Source organism: Crocuta crocuta, unplaced genomic scaffold, assembly GCF_008692635.1.
Source record: "Crocuta crocuta isolate KB4526 unplaced genomic scaffold, BGI_CrCroc_1.0 scaffold36, whole genome shotgun sequence".
NCBI classification, from domain to species: Eukaryota; Metazoa; Chordata; class Mammalia; order Carnivora; family Hyaenidae; genus Crocuta; species Crocuta crocuta.
In genome coordinates this window covers 12336790-12358102 of record NW_027532203.1, presented here as the reverse complement: position 1 = coordinate 12358102, position 21313 = coordinate 12336790, and the positions used below count along the sequence as shown (strand labels likewise).

Genomic DNA, 21313 nt, shown 5'->3' with positions numbered 1-21313 from the left:
AGCAGCATGACACACAATATATTATTATTTCTTCAATTGCTAAGGCAGTTCTTAAAATATGATATGGATTTATTATAATCCATCTTCAATAGAATTACTTATAGCAGATTTCTAAGGAAAATTATGAAATTTCTTTCCCTGGAAGATACGGACCTGCAATAAACACTAGCCCATTTGTGATGTAGACGGATCCAGTTCTGGGCTCCTACAGCTGTTTCTCTCAGATCTAAAGCTAAGAGATACTGTATTTTTATTCACATATGGAGCATCGGTCATTTTCTCCATTAGATTAAATACGAGTCCAGAGTAAAACCAGCATAATTATTTTTGTCTCTAAAACTATCCTGTCAACCATCTAATTACAGTTTTTGAGTTTTTATTTATTTAATTGTTTGTAATCTCTACACCCAACATGGGGCTCAAACTCAGGACCCAGAGATCGAGTCACATGCCCTTCCACCTGAGCCAGCGAGGTGCCCCTGAGAATATGAAGGAAAGAGAAACAAGCGTTCTTGTATTCAGGAGGGCTGTGTAATTTGAATACAAGAACACCTGTTTCTCTTTTTTTATATTTTATTTTTAAGTAATATCTACATCCAATATTAGGCTCAAACTCACGATCCTGAGATCAAGAGTCACATACTCAGGGTGCCTGGGTGGTTCAGTCGGTTAAGCGTCCGACTCTGCTCAGGTCATGATCTCACGGTTAGTGGGTTCGCGTCCTGTGTCAGGCTGTGTGCTGACAGCTAACTCGGAGCTTGGAGCCTGTTTCAGATTCTGTGTTTCTCTCTCTCTCTAACCCTCCCCTGTTCACACTGTCTCCCTCTCTCTCAGAAATAAATAAAACATAGGAACACCTGGGTGGCTCAGTTGGTTGAGCGACCGGCTTTGGGTCAGGTCATGATCTCACGGTTTGTGGTTTTGAGCCCTGCGTCGGGCTCTGTGCTGACAGCTCAGAGCCTGGAGCCTGTCTTCAGATTCTGTGTCTCCCTCTCTCTCTGCCCCTCCCCCATTCATGCTCTGTTTCTGTCTCAATAATAAACATTAAAACAAGTAAATAAATAAAACATTTAAAATTTTTTTAAAAAGTCACATACTCTACTGACTAAACCAGCCAGGTGCCCCTTTCTCCTTTATGGTCCTACAAGCAATTTAGCTCCTAATTAACACCTACCTGAAGTCTCCATCCCATCTGCCCTTTTGTGAGCATCCACATCACCAAAGATTTGCCTTAATGTTTTCCTTCCAGCCACACCTTTTAACCTTGATATTTTGCATGCATGTGCCCCTCCCCTCCATGATAGGACTTCCTAGCCTAAAGAGGAAGCACTTCTCCTCAAACTCCTCTTATCTCCAGGGTTACATTTTCTTTGAAGAAATGTTTTATCAAGACTGCCTGTTTACTAGCTCTGGTTGCTTTATGGCTACATCCTGTCCTCAGCCAACCCTATGTTTCCCCTGCCTCTATCTTTGAATGGGGTAAGCCTGGAGGCTTCTCAGTGACCCAGAAGACCTCTAACCTTTCTGAATATAGAAAAATGTGTGTTAATATCAAATACCCTCTGAAGACACATTTCACTTCTGCATATCTTTAATATAATGTCTTGATCTTTGGTATTTTTAATCTCTACTCCCTTCAGCATTATCAAATTTTCTTTCTAGCTCCTCTGCCCTTTGCTGACCTCACTGAGCCTCCCAGAAAGTTGTCTCAAAATTATCCCACAAACTAATTATCTTGAAATATTTCCTGGTTAAAAATTCTCTTTCAAACTGAGATATTATCTCCTATCACTGCATTTTCCCCACTTACCCAATAGAACATTCTTTAAAAATAAGTCATCAGAAATACTCTTATTTCATCAACCTTATACCTCCTATCCAGCTCTTTTCATTTATAGTTTCACCTGGACCTGCTGATTTTGAACATGAATGGTAAAATCAAGTCACAGTGTCTTAGCCTAAGAAACTGTCTTACCAATATGTTAGTCCGACTCAACTGTGTTTTCTGGATAAAAGGTGTGTCTCTGTACATAAAACTGTCCAAATATCCAAAAGCAGTTGCAAATGACTATGTGAAACATCTTCAACTATAGTAATCTGGCTGAAAATTGCAAGGTTTGCTGCCAAAGAGGAAAAATTACAATCCTGCATTCAGGCAACTTGTTCCAGCAAAGTCATCTCTCATATAACTTTTTAGCTGGATATGCTTCTCTTTTATTATGAAAGACAATGATAGTGGCTATCATTTGTATGATTTTATTAGCAATGCCTTGAACACCTGGTTACTGATTTGTGTGACAGTTGACATGGCATGTTTAAATTGCAGAAAAAATTGGCATATTGGCTGGTAGATAATAATGCAGCTGTAGCTGGGTTTGGGATATTGAAATTCACTGGCATTGCTCCTTATGAAAGGAGAAATAACTCTTTTTTCTTGCTACATCACTTATGATTACAGGGCCCCACTAGTTCAGGCAATAGAGTCAATGCTGTGTATATTTTACTATGCTTTCTGCAAGATAGAGCCCTGCCCCGCTGGATCTATTTCCACTGTTTAAAGGGGAGGGGCTATTATATCCCAGAAATTATGAAGGCAGAGGAAGGAGAATGTTTTTGTTTTGTTTTGTTTTGTTTTGTTTTAAATATTTTATTTATTTCTAGGAGAGAGAGAGAGAGAGAGAGACAGCGTGAGCAGGGGAGGGTCAGAGAGAGAGGGAGTCACAGGCTGAAACAGGCTCCAGGCTCTGAGCTGGCAGGCTGCACAGAGCCCGACGCGGGGCTCGAACCCACGAACCGCGAGGTCATGACCTAAGCGAAAGTCGGACGCTTAACCGACTAAGCCACCCAGGCACCCCGGAAGGAGAATGTTTTTAACTTGAAGAAAAGATTGTCCAGATCCAGATCTTTCTCCGAATTTGACTCGGAGGCCCTCCAGCTAACTTAGGGAAAGCAAGCTCTGTCCTGGAATAATGAATGGCTTTTCTTGTCTCCATTGCAGCAGTGAGTGAAGGACCAGCCACCCAGCAGCCACCCATGTTGCCCCCAGCACAGCCTGAGCATCCCAGCAGTGAGGAGGCACCAAGCAGAACCATCCCCACGGCCTGTGTTCGACCAACTCACCCACTCCGCAGCTTTGCTAACCCTTTGCTACCTCCACCAATGAGTGCAATAGAACCGAAAGTCCCTTACACACCACTGTTGTCTCAGCAAGGTAAAGTGCTCATTTGTTCACATTTAAACAATTGTTATCCTTGGTGCCTCTACTTAAACACAGGAGGGTTCCTGAGAAGGCCAGGTGCAATATACCTGTTTGCCACTGATTGCATGCCCAGTATGCTCCTCTCTGTTACTGGTGTTTACAGAGCAGTTCTTAAGTACCTGCCTTGGCAAACAACTGGATTGTTGTAGGTGCCCTTTGTTCCTTTGAAAAGTTGTTCATTAATCCTAAACACTGTTGGACAATTTTCTAGTTCTTTAGTCTGCCACATGGATCCTAGAATTTAGGGCTAGACTCCAAGACTAGAGGTAAAGGTGCAAAGCTCTGAAAACCCACTTTTTAGAGAAAGACAAATAATCCCATAACTCTGCTTTTAGGCCTTTTAGTAGTCATCTTCTGGAAGTTCTTATGTCACAGTTCCAGGGCTGGAAAGGAGTGTTAGAACAAGGGTAGAGTCCAACTTCTTAATTTTACAAATAAAAAACAAAAATTTAGATAGCAAATAGCATCTCTATGGTGCCTATGATATTGTGCTTTATGAGAAATACATATTTGGTCATTCAGGTGATCAAAATATATTTCTCGTATACATTAGGTCTTCCTCCACAGTTTCTGGGCACTCTGGAGTTCATAGCTCCCCCAAAACCTTAGGATTTCCTTAGTGATAAGGAGATACAGGTGTCTTTTATTATGTTGATGAACATGACTTTTTTTTTTTTAATGAACATGACTTTTGGATACCCCCCACCAAGGGTGTGGCCTGGTTGCCAGGAAAACCAACCACATAATTAGAGCGTTGGAACTTTCAGTCTCACCCCCAACCTCGTAAAAGGAGAGAGATGCTGAGGTGGAATCTACCAATGACCAATGACTCAGTCAATCATGACTATACAATGACGCTTCAGTAAAAATCTAAGAGGACAGGTTTGGAGAGCTTCCATGTTGGTTTACATGTGAAGATTTGGGGAGAATGATGTGACTGGAGAGGGCATGGAACTTCCACGCTCTTTCTCCAGACCTCATTCTATGTATCTCTTCATCTGGCTGTTGGTTTGTATCCTTTATCATATCCTTTAAAAACTGACAAGCGTGTTTGTCTGAATTCTGTGAGCCACTCTAGCAAATTAATCAAACCTAAGAAGGAAGTCGTTGGAATCACCTGTAGCCGGTAGCTCAGAAGCACAGATTGCAGCCTGTAGCTTGTGACTGGCATCTGAAGTCAGGGGTGGGAGGCAGTCTTATATGGCTGAATTCTTAACCTGTGGAATCTGATACTATTTCTGGATTTATCATGGCAGAACTGAGTTGAATTCTTAGGCACTCTGCTGGTGCCTGAGAAGTGGTTGGTGTTGGTGGGGGGACCCCATCCCTCCCTGCCACACACATACATCCAACACTGGAATTAGGGAAAACCAACCTTCACGCATGCCTTTCTAAGAAAATCAATCAGCGTAGATGACAACCAAAGTCCCCAATTCCCAATGCAGTGTTCAATTGATCACTTCATCTGGCATCCTGTGGTACTAATCCAGGGTTCCTTTTTGATTCTCTTAGGGATTAAGGGAGAGAAGGGAGGGCAAAGAGGGAAAGAAGAAGTGGAAGGAGGAAGGGGAGTAGAAGGAGAAGAAAGAGGAAGATCAAGAGATAAGTGGATGAAAATAGGCCAATACATAGATACGTAGACACATAAAGGTAAAGAACTATGTAGTGCTTAAAATTATTTGAACCATTAGAATAATTCTTAACGGCCCCAATATATCAAGCGTAAGAGAGTAAAGTTCAATGGTTCCAAGTAAATTGAGGTGACCCCCTTATTAGACACTGGACTGACCAATCTGCTATTCAGCAAATAGGTTTAAGTTTCTGTTACTCAGATCCATACCTTTGGTAATTGTAGTCACTGCATTAGTTTATAAGCCTCATGATGACTGCAAAACTAGAAAAAAATACTATTGAGGTTATGACTCTAATATTTATATTAAGAACATATCTTGTTCCTGGTACCATATAAATTGATTTCTGTTCATGCCCTCTGGTGTTCTCCCTTTCCTGTGGTATGTGGTATAGATGCTTAGCTACCACACCCTGGGAGGTGGGTTGGAGCACAGGAAGGATTCCATCCCTTGGGATGCATGGATGAGGTCTTCTCTGACACATAGGCTCAATGGAGGTTGTGACTTCATTTCACAGGAAATAGCTCTTCTAACCCAAAAGAAGCCCACGCTAGGATTTAAAGCAGATCTGTATTGCCCAAACCCCTCTCCCTATCCCCCATATCAATATACTCCATGCACATTATGGGGAGAGTCTGCTACTTTATAGTACCCTGAAACTACGAGGTCTTTGCCAATTGAGACAAGGATGAGTATGAAGCAGGAGAATTCACTTAATGAAATTCCTGCGTCAAGAGCACACTGACTGGTGATTTCTGATCGCACAGTTTCCTACTATTGTGCCAACCAAGAGAATAGACCTTGGAAGTGACTGATGTTCAGGGTAGAGAGCAGGTAAACTGCAACGACTAACAATAAGTAACTCTTTACTGAACATGTGCTATATGTCTGGCATGCTTCTGAAGACTTGTAACAGCACATTTGATCCCCAGAACAACTTTGTGAGGTAGCTACTTTCTTAACACCATTTCATCGATACGGAAATTGTGACACAGAAAATTTGAGTAACATAGTTAAATCCGTACAATTACTGAATGATGAATTTTCTCCCATTCTCCCAGGGAATTTTTTTTCCCTGACTACAGAAAGCATGAGTTCTGAAATTTTAGGAACTCATTTGTACCTCTTAGCTTGTGCCTAACTTACTTAATGACAAAAGCAAAGATAATTTTTAAAAAAACTTATTACATCAAACCAGGCCAAAACTGCTAAAAAGAAAAAACATGAAAAACATCTGAAATAATTTTGAGTTGAGGAATACCAATTCCTCATAAGCCTTCTCTACTCACATTGTAATGAGGAAACGTATGAGGTTTGACTGTGTTATGCAAAAGAATGCCAATTTTATAACATCAAAAAATTAATGTGCCAAAGCACTTTATAGTGTTAACTATTCTCTATAGGTGGAAGTAAAGATCAACTAAGTAAAGAATCACAGTGAAAAGGAGATGATAATAAAATTCTGAAGTCTATTTCACATGAAAATTTACTGTGGCAGAATTATTTGCCTTGGAATAACAATATTTGGAAGTCAACCCATGCTCCAGAGATCTTTGGTAACAAAGAATCTTAACTTTAGAAAGAACATCTGACAACTGACAGAATAAAGCAATGGCAGTGTTATTTACTTGTTATGTTTTCTTCCTGTTACAATAATACCAAAGCAACCTTAAACAAAGTCTGACACAATGTAGCATAAATGAGTGTATTATGTCTTTAAAAGATGGGAAATAGAGTCCTTTCTGCTTTCTCTACACCTCTTCTCTCATATAATAAGCATATCTGAAGAACCATTCTCTGATCTAATGCCATGCAGGCAAGATCTCGTTTCCTTTTATTTCCATTGTACACTTGAGAGCCTTCTTTTTTCTTAAACCATTGTTCTTGTTTTTATTGAAAAGATTTCTTAAACACCATCTTTTCTTTCATATTTTCCAATATCTCTGAGTTTGGGGTTGATTTTATATTTTCATGGTTCTCCTTTAAATGCCACCCTCCTCCCCCCTCACCTTGAGGCATCACGTTGGAATTATTAAATGCCTTTCCTTTTCATGTTTCTCCTTCATTGTCTCCCTGTGATTCCTGTTCATTTCATAATGTCTTACCTCATGATTTTCAAATAAGTTCTCCTTGCATTGCTCCTGACACATGGTAAATAGTATGCTTTTAAGAAAGGGCTGATGTTTACTTATTCTAATAGAAAAAGAAAATTAGCAGACTGACAAATGTATTAGCTGTGACATTAACTACATGCTTCTTAGCCTAAAAGATGAAATACTTAGAGCTTTCAACAAATTTTAATTCTAAGAAAATCATTACTTTAGTCAAACTGATTGATGAAGTAAAGTCGTTTTCTTGTCGGCTTAAAAAAACACCTCAAATAATTTTACTCTGGATTTCACAATAAAGGACTGCGTAATTTCTAATGAATTTATCTTTACTTACTGCGGGTAATTACCTCAGAATATGGTAATGTGAGGCTTTGCTATAATTTTTAAAGATCACACCAAATGAGAAGCTCCTTCTGCTTTGAAACCATTGAATTTAGGATCAGTGAAGAAGCTCCTTCCCTACTCAGATTCCTGGGTGTGTTTTTTTAAAGGCAGCCTCATTGATCTGTGCCTCAGTTTGACTTCCATTAAGGCATGTGGAGCTGTGTTTGCAGGATGCGAAGGATAGGGCAGCACATGCTATGAGGAAGACTATGAGTAACCATCTCACAGAGTTGAGGAGACTTCTGCAGTATTTTTATGAGTGGTAATTAGAAAGTCATCTTGTTGTCATAACGACTGAAATTCTGCCTACCTAAAAACACCGATTCATTCTTCCCTTTTCCCCTCCACCTGCCAAGTTAGAAATTTAGCTTAGTAGGCTAGAGTGTTTTATGGCATTTCTTAAAATTTCATCATCACCTCATGATAAAGTGGTTCCGTTGTTTTAATGCTTCACAGTGAATAAGTGTGTGGTCTTGACGCATTTCAGGGAGGCTGCAATCACTGCACTTTGCAAATCACAGGTGTGGACATGTAAGTGATTTGGCTTCGTCCCCTTTCGGGTTAAATAGAAAATGTTTGATGGAGTGTTGCGCTTATGGCATTATAGATCTGACATAAATTCTACAAAAGGCCAAGACAGGGTGTGTGTTTTTTTCTTCACTAGTGAAAATTCCTTTTAGCTGTGAAATGATCAGCTGCACTTTAAATGAACCTGGATTAGGAGACCATTTGTCTCCCAAGGCTGTAATTCTAAAGAGAAAGAAAATGTGACCTCTTAAATGGTGACTTTTATACTAAATGGTAACTGCTTTACAACATTAGCCCCCTGGAGTTCTTGCATCTTGGTAAAGGGGTACTCTTACTTTACTGTCCTCTATTTACACATTGCATTTCAGCACATTTCTATTTACAAAAGCAAAAACCTAGAACATTCTGATCTTTTCAATCTTCTAGGGATCAATATGTCAGTGGACATGACAAGACCAAAACTCACTTCATTGTACTACGGAATTGAGTTTGATTTTTCCTCTGCAAATTGTGGCATGAGCTTCAATTTGTCTGAGGACCGAGGACAAGGAGTGGGTGGAGGTGGCTGACAGTGGACAGAAAAGGCATTTGATTTATATTTTATGGCTGTTTGGAAATCATGTGTTCCTGCTCTAACCTGATCTTTTTGACAGGCCTCATTTCAGAAAATATGCTATCACACAATGCTGCCAATAAATTACTATAATACATTAATACAATTGCATTCCCTGAGCCACTTGTAGGCCACCATTGGGGGTGTTCATCAAGGATACCATATGAGTGTTCCATTCTGCTGGAATTGGTCACAGGCAGAGGTCATGGGAGATCAGACATTCTTAAACAGGTGACACAAGAGAGTCACTTTTCAGGCCGGTCAAGTCAAATAAATCTTTGGCACAGCTTAAGTAAGAGAGATGTGTTGATGTGAAGTTATTGGGGTCAATACCAGTCAGTTTTAGAGTGGAAAATTATACTAGCTCCTGTTAAATTTTATCTCATATGTAAGCTCATCTGTGTTTGTTTTTCTTTGTTTGTTTCTGCAGGTAGCTCCTTGAAATTGTCCTGTCCTCATTCCTAACAGATTTTGTTTTTTAATAGATAAAATCTAATTTCATTTGGTCTAGTCATCCTTAATTATCCCTTAGTAAAATGTAAGTCAAATTAGTCTTATATATCACTAATGTTTGTGACTCTGGAGCCTACTGGATGTTTTAATAAAGTACTATTTCCTCTAGAATGGGGTTCCACTACTTAAATAGGAAAGAGCTCCTCTAATTGCCTCCAAGGGAGGGAAATGGGTGCTGGAGGAAACGCTAGGAGTAAGTCACATGACTGGTGTCTCATTTATAAATGACAAAACCATATCCTAAAAGGTTAAGCAGCTTGACCAAGGCCAACAAATGAGCTAATGGCCAAGTTTAAAGAACTCAGAGAAATAGAACATTGAAGAGAAACAAAGAATTTTATTTAACTTTTTTGTGATGTGAAGAGTTATTCTTAGATCACCCTTTTATTTTTCCTATAAGAGGAATTTTAGGATGATACTAGTTATTAAATATCCTTCAGAAAGAATTGTTTTATAGAAAGTAGTTTGAGTTATTTAGCTTAGCATTTGAGTAAATGTTTTATTCCTTCATGTAGGCTAGATGGAGGAAAGCTCTAGCAAAAGTAGTGTCTAGCCAGGGACTAAGGACTAGCTCCTGTCTGCTCAAACTCACCTGTCCAACCTGTTAGTGTCTCTCTGCAGGAAAGTAAGGGGAAAGGGAATTGACATCTGTTGTTCTCTGTACCACACACCACAGATAGCCAGGGCTTTGGAGTCTGATGATAAAAATAAAGAGCCATAGAAGAAAATATAACATGAAGATTAAAGTTAAAGCATATGAAAATATTACTCAGATTATGGGTTAGAGAATGTGAAGGTCCATGAGAATGAAAAACAAGGAACTGGCATTTCTTTAGAATTGCAAAAATCTCTTGGGAGGCGGAAGTGAATGACTGCAGCTGGGTCAAAATTTGAGTTCATTCAATCAAACTTTTGCTCCCTAAAAAAAAATAAAATATTACACTAGAACTGGTTATATCATATATAAAATTGAGGTTAATTATCAACCTAATGCAATTAAACTAGAGTTAAAGTATTCAGTGGCCACCTACATAATCATAAGAGAAAATGAAAAAAGCCCTATTTTCAGAGCTTTGTTACCAAGTACACTATATAATTTGAAACATATAATTTAAGAATGTCCTTGGATTTTACTGAGAGTGGGTGCCTCATGACAGCCAGAGAATGACAAGGGAAATGATGAGTAATAATTTGTTTTCAAAGCAGAAAACACCTTTCAGATTTCCTAAGTACATCAGAGGTTACTAGGTTAGATACTACTGTATCAATTTTGTTATTTATGACATATCCNAGAGAATGACAAGGGAAATGATGAGTAATAATTTGTTTTCAAAGCAGAAAACATACCTTTCAGATTTCCTAACTACATCAGAGGTTACTAGGTTAGATACTACTGTATAAATTTTGTTATTTATGACATATCTTGAGGATCAAAGTGTCTTTTGTANCTCTCTCTCTCTCTCTCTCTCTCTCTCTCTCTCTCTGTCTCCCCCTGGTGGGATTCCTTCTTTTCCCCTCCCTCTCTCTCTGCCCCTCATTCACTTATTCACTTGTGTCCTCTCTTGAAAGAAAGAAAGAAAGAGAGAGAGAGAGAGAAAGAAGCTTATGTGAAATTAATAAAGTTAATGCCTTAGATTTTGCCACCTTTTATAGTTTATAATTTCACATTTCCAAGTGAATTCATGCCTACCAGAGAAGTAACTTATAATCACCATTATTGATGAAGAGACAAACATTACAAGAGTTGAATAACTTGTAACTTCTTTAGGATCATGTGTCATTATCCTTGGGACCTTTATATAAACCACCGGGGGCACTTGATAAGTATTTATTGAGTTGATCAGAATAGAACAATAAGAGCCAGAAAGTGAATTGAGGTCTTCAGTTTCAAGCCGAATGATGAATGTAGGTAAAGCAAAGCAACTTGAGAACAGGTAAAAGGATTAGGTAAACTGAAATTATTTCCACAGTCACAATCATTTGTTCATAAAACATTATGTTCTGAAATCTGAATAACATTTATTCTAACACTGAATTAAACTGCATAGAGTGGAGAAAACAATAATGAAGGCACCACCCCTGAAAGTCTATTCACTAATTTAACATCCATAGTGCAGTGGAGAATAACGTTTTCTTTGTTCATAAGAAGCGCGAGTACAGATCAGTAGAAACAGAGTCCCGAGTCTTTCCATTATGTCAGTTTGGGAATTAATTTTGCTCCCCTGAATTCTATTTATTCTCATCTGTTAAATTTGATAGTCTTTTGCCTTTAGAGAAGAATGAAACATACAAAATTCTAGCAAGTCTTCATTACTGCAGAAATAAGAGTGGATATTCTCTATTTTTTTTCTTTGCTTTGTGAAAAAGTATGAGTAAGGGAAAGGTTTTCACTCAAGTAGATTCTGAACTGCATAGTGTACATTGTAAGTATTCTAAGTATTTGACAGAGTTCCTGATAGTTCATCAATTAGTATCATCTTCCAGTTGCTNGTGCAGTGGAGAATAACGTTTTCTTTGTTCATAAGAAGCGCGAGTACAGATCAGTAGAAACAGAGTCCCGAGTCTTTCCATTATGTCAGTTTGGGAATTAATTTTGCTCCCCTGAATTCTATTTATTCTCATCTGTTAAATTTGAGAGTCTTTTGCCTTTAGAGAAGAATGAAACATACAAAATTCTAGCAAGTCTTCATTACTGCAGAAATGAGTGGATATTCTCTATTTTTTTTCTTTGCTTTGTGAAAAAGTATGAGTAAGGGAAAGGTTTTCACTCAAGTAGATTCTGAACTGCATAGTGTACATTGTAAGTATTCTAAGTATTTGACAGAGTTCCTGATAGTTCATCAATTAGTATCATCTTCCAGTTGCTTTGGGAGCAAAGGGAAATTTTGAAACCAAAAAAAAAAAAAAAAAGTGTTCACATAAAACTGTGTTAATGCACTATTGAAAATGTGTTATGAAAAATCTAACACAGAGAAAGCCAAAAAAAATCTCTGTAATTTTAAAATAAAGTGAGAAAACCATTGTTAAAACCATTTAGAGCTCTACTCCTTCTGAATGGTTATAATGTTTATCTTACTGGCAGGGACTTAACAGAATTCAAGTGGCCTGTTAAACAGCCTGTGTATTTCATAGCTAGAGTTGATGTTCTTATTGCCAGTCTTTTTATCTACTGGAATGTCAAGACCCTCAGTAAAGAATGCCCTTATCTTTTGTGGTAAAGGAATTCTAACATGCTGCTGCTACTGCTTCCTCTCCTTTTCCTCTTCCTCCTCCTCCTTCTTCTTTTCCTTGTTCACCTCCTTCTTCTTTCCCCTCTTCCTCCTCCTTCTTCTTCTTGTGAAAAACAATGATAAACAAGCCCTATTGATTTCAAACCAAGAGACATATTATGACCTAATTGCATTGCACATAGAGGCTTATAGGAGTTAGGAATAACGATAATTACAAGGATGCTCTTTTCACATCTACTCCAAAGTGCCCTTCTTAAACATCTTTCTTCCACGTTCCCCATTCTCTTGCCCAGTTGTATCTTTGTACTTCTGTGGTCACCTGAGCCACGATTTTTAGTACAAACAGCATATTTTAAACTATAGTAATGTGTTGACCTAGTCTACCTTTCAAGGTTGAGATTGCTAGTTTAAACTTGAGTTTCAGTTGTTGTTGCATTTAAAAGTATAGTTCTTTGTTTATTCTCTTTTCAGCATTCTGGAATGTTGCCTCAGTTAGTTCATAGAAATAGGCTGCTTAGTGCACAGTCTGAGCTGATGCCTACCCCAGTGCAGGACAAAAGGCAGAACAGTGGTGCCATGTGATGAGGAGTGTACCCCAGTCCTCCAGGTCTCTTCTCTGGCAGGAGCCAAATGTGACTAAAAGAGCATTTACAGGAGGAAAATAAGAAAACTCTAGGACCCAGCCTCCCAGTTCATTGGCTGGGTTAGCTTCAAATAAGTAATTTAACCTCTTTATGTTTCCATTTTTCACAACTATAAATGGCTCAAATAAAATCTATTCTGGAAAGGGTTTGTTCATGTAAACATGAATTATACTAGTTAAAAGTGTTCACACTGAATCCAGGAGCTTCTGATTTGATGTAAGTTGGAGACCACATTGTCATAAATTGGGCCTGTGAAGTTGCCAACAGCTTATATTCATTCAGAAGCTGGAGGATCATGTGGAAGTGGGGTTAAAAGTAAATTTTAATGGTTTATCGGCTGGTGAAACAAGATCTAACTCCTGAATGTTATATTTCACCACAAATGTAGGAAACAGAGAAAGAGCAGCCAGTGAACTGAGAGCCCTTGCATGAAGGCAGAATGGTGAACAAACATGACCAGAGTGGCTTAGGGGCACCTGGGTGGCTCAGTTGGTTAAGTGTCCGACTTCGGCTCAGGTCATGATCTGGAGGTTCATGAGTTTGAGCCCCGCATCAGGCTCTGTGCTGACAGCTAGCTCAGAGCCTGGAATGGGCTTTAGATTCTGTGTCTCCCTCTCTCTGCCCCTGCCCCACTTGGGCTCTGGCTCTCAAAAAAAATAAACATTAAAAAAACAAACAAACAAAAGAGCGGAGTGGCTTCTCAGAGCTGCCTGAATAGTGTTTCCTGAGTCTAGAGAGAAGCATGGCCTTTCCAGCCACACAGGTCTTGCTCTCAAATTATAAATCTGTCTGACAGCCAGGAAGCTCCCACCAGCCCCTTCAAAGGACCAAACTGTATTAAATAGCATTCCCCCTCCAATTTCTTAATCTGTGTCTCCACCAATTGTTATGAAGGCCCATTCCTCAAACCCAGTAATGATTACTACACAGTAGTAATCAAAGGTAGATTTGATGGTAATGTGCCTGACTTTCTCTCTTAGATACACTGCATTTCCTGAATTCCTTCCCAGCTTAATGTGACTAAAGCCTATGGAATTTCCTAGATCCCAGCTATTAATACCTGACTTAGCTATTCCCTGCACTAACCTTTCGCAGAAAGAAAGCAGGGCAAGGAGGAGTAAGAAATGAAGACCAGCGGGGCACCTGGGTGGGTCAGTTGGTCAAGTGTCCGACTCTTGGTTTTGGCTCAGGTCATGATTATGATTTCATAGTTTGTGGTTTCAAAACCCTCATTAGCACAGAGCCTGCTTGGGACTCTCTCTCTCTCTCTCTCTCTCTCTCTCTGCCTCTCTGCCTCTCTCTCTCTGCCCCTCCCCTGCTTGCACTGGAAAGAAGAAAGAAAGAAAGAAAGAGAGAAAGAGAGAAAGAAAGAGCGAGCAGGAATAGAGCTATTAAAAGTGGGAAAAAAGTTATTTCTCACTGAATATATGTAAAACATACTGACACCTTTGTCTTCTCATTTACAAATAATATATTTTGTTTCATTAGGATGATTATAGTAGAATTCATTTTTAAATGTGATTCAGTGTGTAAGTTTTTAATTCTAAACTCTCTGTAAACATGACTATCTAAAGTATACTTCTCAAATTTTATATGCCTGGGAATCACCTGCAGATCATATTTCAATGCAGGTTCTGACTGAGTGGCTCTGAAGGAGAGCCTAGAATTCTGCATTTCTCAGAGGTTTCCAGAAGATGCTGATGTTTTCCTTCTGTAGATCACATTTTGAGTACTGAGGTTCTAGAACATATAATGTGTCCTTCACCTGCAACTCATGGAAGAACTCCTGGGTTTGGTAGTGCACATGAAATTAAATTCACCTGATACAAATCAAAACCACACTGAGATACCACATCACTCTGGTCAGAGTGGCTAAAATGAGCAAATCAGAGGACTCTTGATTTTGGCGAGGATGTGGAGAAACGGGCACCCTCCTACACTGTTGGTGGGAATGTAAACTGGTGCAACCCCTCTGGAAATCAGTGTGGAGTTTCCTCAAAAAATTAACACTAGAACCCCCCTATGACCCAGCAATAGCACAGCTAGGAATTTACCCAAGGGATACAGGAGTGCTGATGCATAGGAGCACATGTACCCCAATGTTCATAGCAGCACTCTCAACAATAGCCAAATCATGGAAAGAGCCTAAGTGTCCATCACCTGGCGAATGGATCAAGAAGATGTGGTTTATCTATACAATGGAATACTACATGGCAATGAGAAAGAGTGAAATCTGGCCATGTGTAGCAACATGGATGGACCTTGAGGGTGTTATGCTGAGCGACATAAGTCAGGCAGAGAAGGACAGATACCATATGTTTGCATGTATAGGAGGATTAGGAGGAACTTAACGGAGGACCATGACAGAGAAGAAAGGGGGAAAAGTAGTGGGGGAGAGGGAGGGAGGCAAACCATGAGAGACTCTTGAATGCTGAGAACAAACTGAGTACTGATGGCGGGGGAGGGGAAGGGGAGTGATGGGCATGAGGAGGGCACTTGTGGGGATGAGCACTGGGTGTTATACGGAAACCAACTTGACAATAAACTATTTTTTAAAAAAGGAAATTAAATTCACCTGTGTGTGTGCGCACGCACGTGCACGCCCTTGAATGTGCAGGTACATTTTTCCCATTGAGTGGGTTTATAGCTCTTGTTAGTTTCACACTGTTCATGATCTATAACAAGTTGAGAACCACTTAACCTGCCACTGTGTCATCATCTTGCATTTAGGATCAGTTGTGCAATGTGAACAACAAAGTGCTTTGTTTTGCTTCGTTTTGTTTTTTTAGACCAATCCAAAAGCCGTTAGTGAAGTAACTTTGTGGAATCTGAGGCCAAGAGCTGAACACTTTGGCCGTGCTCGAATGAAGTTCTGCAAAATTAAGTCATTCACTTTCTTGTACAAACATCTGGGGACTTAGTGTATTTCTGTCAGTGCCTAATGAGGAATTGGATTAATATTTACTGTCTTAAAAGAGACCCCCCTTCTGAAACTATCTCTTCTTTTGTTGTTGTTTAAATGAAGACGGATAGATAAGATTCATAACTGACTGTGATGAATTTTCTCCAGAAGAGGAGGTTCTTTGGGAAATGGTGTTGTGTTGTCATTTAAGAGGTAACCTGTCTGTGGCATCCCACGTTTCTGGTGTGCAACAGAAAGCACTTCCACAGAGACTGAACGATTACACACCCATTTCCTCAAACGGTGACTTATCGTTCAATAAAAATTTCAGAATCAGCCAGTGTCACACCAGGATGACTAGCATATGAAATCTATAAAAAATATTTTACAAAATATTTTGGTGGTAGTAGGGTAAGCGAAGCTATAAACAGTGGTAATATAAATCACAGAAAATGGGAGGTAATAAAAGAAATGTTTGAGTAGTGAGGAATTAGGCTTTCGTATATACTGAAAAATATCATCATAAATCATGTATTGGGCACTAATTAATTCTAAGGAGTAAATATGTGTCTGAGGAAGCTTGATGATAGTATAGAGCAGGTGGCAGAGAAGGTAGTTTTTAAAGAAAAAGAACTTGTTTCTCTGATAAATGAGCTATTAGTCTCATCTGTTTGTGTCCCCTTTTTCTCCTCTCCCTCTCCCCCTGGCCATCTTCTTTTTCTTTCTTTTACATTAAAAGTTTTGGTGGTTTGCCCCTCCCCCTCCCCATCACAGATTCTTAATTTAAATGGTAACAGGTCCTATACAAGCACCTACCGGTACATGAGTATTTGAATTTGAGAAATTGCCGATTGAAGAGAGGAATAAAGATAGAATATTGAAAAGTACCATGAGAAAAATGCTTAAAACTTTTTAATGTTTGAGAATTTTCTGCACGTATTGACCTTTCTCCTTGAGCTCCTGGGTTAGACAGATGGTGCAGGACCCAGTTCCTGAAAGCTAACTCCACCAGGCGGAGCTATATCTGCTGTGCCACTCTCTGGCTAAAGCTCCACTGCTCTCCCTGTCTTCCCGATGCCACACAGTCAGTACCTTCCTAATTATATTAATGCATTTAATCTCACATTTGATCTCTTTATTTATTCTATATGTAGTATAATTCTAACAAAATATTTCACATTTACATGAATTGTCTTACCAAATCAACATTTAGGATCATAGTAGACACCACTTTTCAGTATTCTTTAAGAGCACCGTAAAGCCTAATATGTTCTAGGACCTGGTAGATATTCAGGAAGAAGATGAACTGATTCTAACCATGGTGATATGTTTGTATGGTGATATGTCTGACAATTACCATTAGCAAGCACTTAGTCAAGTATTTGCTATGTCATATAATCTTAACAGAAACACAAAGAGGAATATAGTGACTTGTGAGGATCTTGGGATCAAGAAAGATAAAATAATTAATTCCATGTCACATTATATTGAAATAGCAGGGCCATGATTTGAACCGACTTTCTAAAACCAAAGCCCACTTTCCTGAACAACTATATTATAATCATATACATAAAGGGCCAATGATTATATGATTAGTAATGTCACAAGTAATACACATTCCACAATCTTAGCATCTTCTTTAACATGTAAAGAGAGAGAGAGAGAAAGGTTATTTTCTCCAGAGATATTCTAATACTATTCCATGACATAATACTCCAGATATGTTCACAGGAGGAAAAGGAAAAAAAAAAAAGGACTTTTTAAATTTCTGTTTTCTCTGTGTATTACTTATATTTCCATTGGCTTTTATTTTGTCACATTTTTTTCATTTGCCTTTCCAATTGTGTACTGATTACATATTTTTCATACTTCAATTGGCCCAACACATCCAACCAGAGAAAGTTTTATTTCTCATTGGAAGACTAAAATAAATATCTATATAGATGTCAAAAACCCAAAGATACTACCATGGGCTTATTTTTTAGCCCATTACAAGATATCCTATAGCCTATTTTTCAGAACTAGCTTCTAATCATTTTATAGATATGAGGTAATCAGAAACTTCATGCTGCAGAACATGTCACATATTGAAAAGTTTATGAAACATTGCATAGGAACATATTTTCCTTATAAATAATTTCCCATGTATGGGCTTGGAGAGATCTTCTTTTGGGCCCAGCATGGTAAGGAATTGTCAGAATATTTCATTGATGTTTTGTTCCACTATAAAGAATAAAATCTCAATTAACTAGTTTCTTTGGAGGAATAGACTGTTATCAGGAAATTGCATTTCTGGATAGCTCAGGGTAAAATACAAATCTTTTGATAATAAAAAATGTTTATCAGTTAGCAATTCTATGATAGCTATAAACTAAGGACTGTAGTGCTGCCTCTCTGCACAGGACTTGTCTGTAAATCCCACACCATCTCTGTAAACTAGACATGTCATTTTATACGGAATGAACCCAGAGTATAGAAGAGTTTAATACCATCTCCAAGGTCACAGTTACTAATGTGCAGGGACAGGATGTAGAGCTGCACGATGGTAATATTCTTTCCCTGATTGCTGGAGTATCACTAAAGTGTACCAGGAAGAAGGACCAAAGGGAGTAAAAAAAGCCTGGGGATGAGAAAGTACAACATGTTTTCAGAGTCTACAGGTAAAGCTCTTTTGCTAAAGAAGATGATTCCTAGAGTAATCACAGGATAATAAGCTGGAAAAGGGCAGAGTAGTGACTTAGGAGGATCAAATGGCAAATTGAGATAAGATGGAAAGTGTGTAATGTGGTTGATGGAAGTGAAAATAGATGGGAGAGACAGCTGCTGGACTTATCTTCCAGAAGAAGAAACAGGCAATCGAGTGAAAAATTGGCTATGAGGAATGAGGGAGAAAGTGAAGTCCAAGGTGACTCAGTTGTCCAAATCCTATGTTTTGAGGAACAGTTATAAACAAACGGAAAGAGGGAAGTGAGCTGTGAAGGTACTCTGTGAGAGGAAAGGGAGAGTTGGAGAGAGCGGAGTTTGTTGAGCGTGAAGGGGCAGGGGACATCTAAATGCAGATATACGGTGGATGTGGAGATGTTGTAGGAATTCAAGAGGGAGTCACAACTGAAAAGTGGATTTGAGAATCATTTTCAGAGAGGTGAAAGTTTTAGTCCCTGGTAGATAGATAACAACTCCCAAAAAAGGAATTTGAAGGAAAAGAAAGAGATTTGAAAAATGAAATTTAAAGTAAATTTGCATTTATGAGGGAGCAAAGAAAGAGGTACTAGAGATAGAGTAACAGTGGAGGTATAAGTTTTTAGAAGGCAGGAAGGGAGAGAATTTCAAGGACATGGCAGTTTAAAATACAATAGTTCCGTGATTCAAAGTCTCCATAGCTCTTTTTTCCTTCTAATATTTTATTATAAAAATATTAAATGCTCAGAAAAATTGTACAGTGAACTTCCATATACCCACCTCCTAGATTCTATCGTTAACATGTTTCTTTTCTATTTTTGCCTCATATCTATTCATCTGTCCAGCTACCTTAATTGTTGATGCATTTCAATGGACATTGCAGACATCCATTCACTTTACCCCTAAATATTTTAGCAAGTGTATAAAGATGTTATTGCCTTTGGAGTATTCCATTGATTTGGTTGTATAATCATAAGGGAACAAATAAAAACTATAATATTTGTACAGAATCACTTGTAAGAAGTATCCTGGTTCAGGAATATTTCTGTGAATCTTAGAACTGAGAAAGCATAATACCACCAAATCCTGTAGAAAGGTTTACAAGGCAGATACCCATTAGGCTGAAAAATAATGATAGTATTTGTGACCTTTATATCTGACATTTCTATAGATTGGAGAGGTCAAAAGCCAGATGTCTGAGAAAGCCATGGTGAATAAATAAATAGGAAATGTGCAAAATAGACTACACCTAAAAATATGGCAGCAAAATACAGAAAAGACATTGATTTATTGATGGAGAAAATGGAAATGCTCACTTAACCTGCTTTCCTCAATGGCACACATGTTCTTTTGGGTGGAAGCAGTGATGGTGTATAACTCAGACAGTTGAAAATATTTTTAAATTATATGATCATTGACTTATATGATCACCTCATTGACTAAGTAAGTTTCTCTAAGTTTTTAAAATGTTCTTGTGACATGAATACTGTTCATGTTGTGCTTTGGTCAATCTGAGAGGTATACTTTTAAAAGTTGGAAGAGATTGGATTAATATGATAGTGCATGAACACCAAAATGTAATCTGGAAGTTAATTTATGGTCATAGTGTCCAGATATTTGTGTGTGGGTGTGTGTGTGTGTGTGTGTGTGGGGGTGTGGGTGTGAGAGAGAGAGATAAGGAGAGAGAGAGAGGAGAGAGAGAGACCAAGACAGAGACAGAGACAGAGACAAAGAGATATTTGGTGACTTCTATTAACCAGCAAAACCAGATTTTAAAAATCAAATATTACAACATATTAAGAAATCTGGTTCNTGTGTGTGTGAGAGAGAGAGATAAGGAGAGAGAGAGAGGAGAGAGAGAGACCAAGACAGAGACAGAGACAGAGACAAAGAGATATTTGGTGACTTCTATTAACCAGCAAAACCAGATTTTAAAAATCAAGTATTACAAGATATTAAGAAATCTGGTTGTGAATAATCAGGTTATACCATAAAAACAGAACCCTCTGTGGCTAATTGTCTTTATAAAAGGAGATATTTTCAATATTTACAAAATAAATTGGTTTTTGGAAAGTAAAAGTCATTCTATTTATACATCATGTGAAATATGCCAGAAATGTAATCTATTGCATACTAATCTATTGCATACTAATGTGGATGAATTTGGAATGATGGCATTACCCACAGAGTACATAATTATAAAAATTGTATGAGACAGAATTGTCTGGATTTCTTCATTGTTTCTGCATTTTTCTGAGGTTTTCATGAAACAATATGGAAATTTTATGCAGAATCACTTATTTCTTTATGAACTCAGAATATGGTTTATCTGAAATTTGATCACTAGAATATCAGCAAAAATTAAGTAATAAAACAAGAATGGTTTTTAAACCTATTTTTCATAAAAAATATAATTGATAATTTTTCTCCTATGAGCACAAAACACCTGAATTGATGAATTGACAAAAACAAAGAGCTCAAACCTGTTGTTTCTTGTTGTAAATAGAGTTATAAAAAGTTAGAAAAAAATAAACAATCAATTTGTAAGGAGGCTACAAATATCCTTTTAACAAAAAACTATCTAAAAATGATCTGAAATATCCAGGAAATTAACTGAGAGGCCTCGTAAGTTGGGCATTATATGCAAAACAGCATAGGAAGTCAGAATAGACCTGTTGAATTTGGTGGGAGCCTGTCAGTAAACAAGTCAGGTGTTTAGTTTTGATTTTGTAGTTTGTTTTGTTAATAAGTGATGAGGGAACCTCAGAAAAACATCAAAAGAAAGGGGGAGACCTGGAAGTGTTCTGAATTCATTTCTC

At 38.2% G+C, this 21313-nt stretch overlaps 1 protein-coding gene across 1 annotated transcript in view; it reads left to right on the top strand.

Moving 5' to 3' along the window:
* The window catches only part of DCC (DCC netrin 1 receptor), a 750532-nt gene that overhangs the window by 713632 nt on the left and 15587 nt on the right, over positions 1 to 21313 (top strand). Inside the window, exon 27 of the mRNA XM_077777558.1 lies at positions 2999 to 3211. Coding sequence (XP_077633684.1) covers positions 2999 to 3211 — 213 coding nt within the window. The remainder of the gene's footprint in view (positions 1 to 2998; positions 3212 to 21313) is intronic.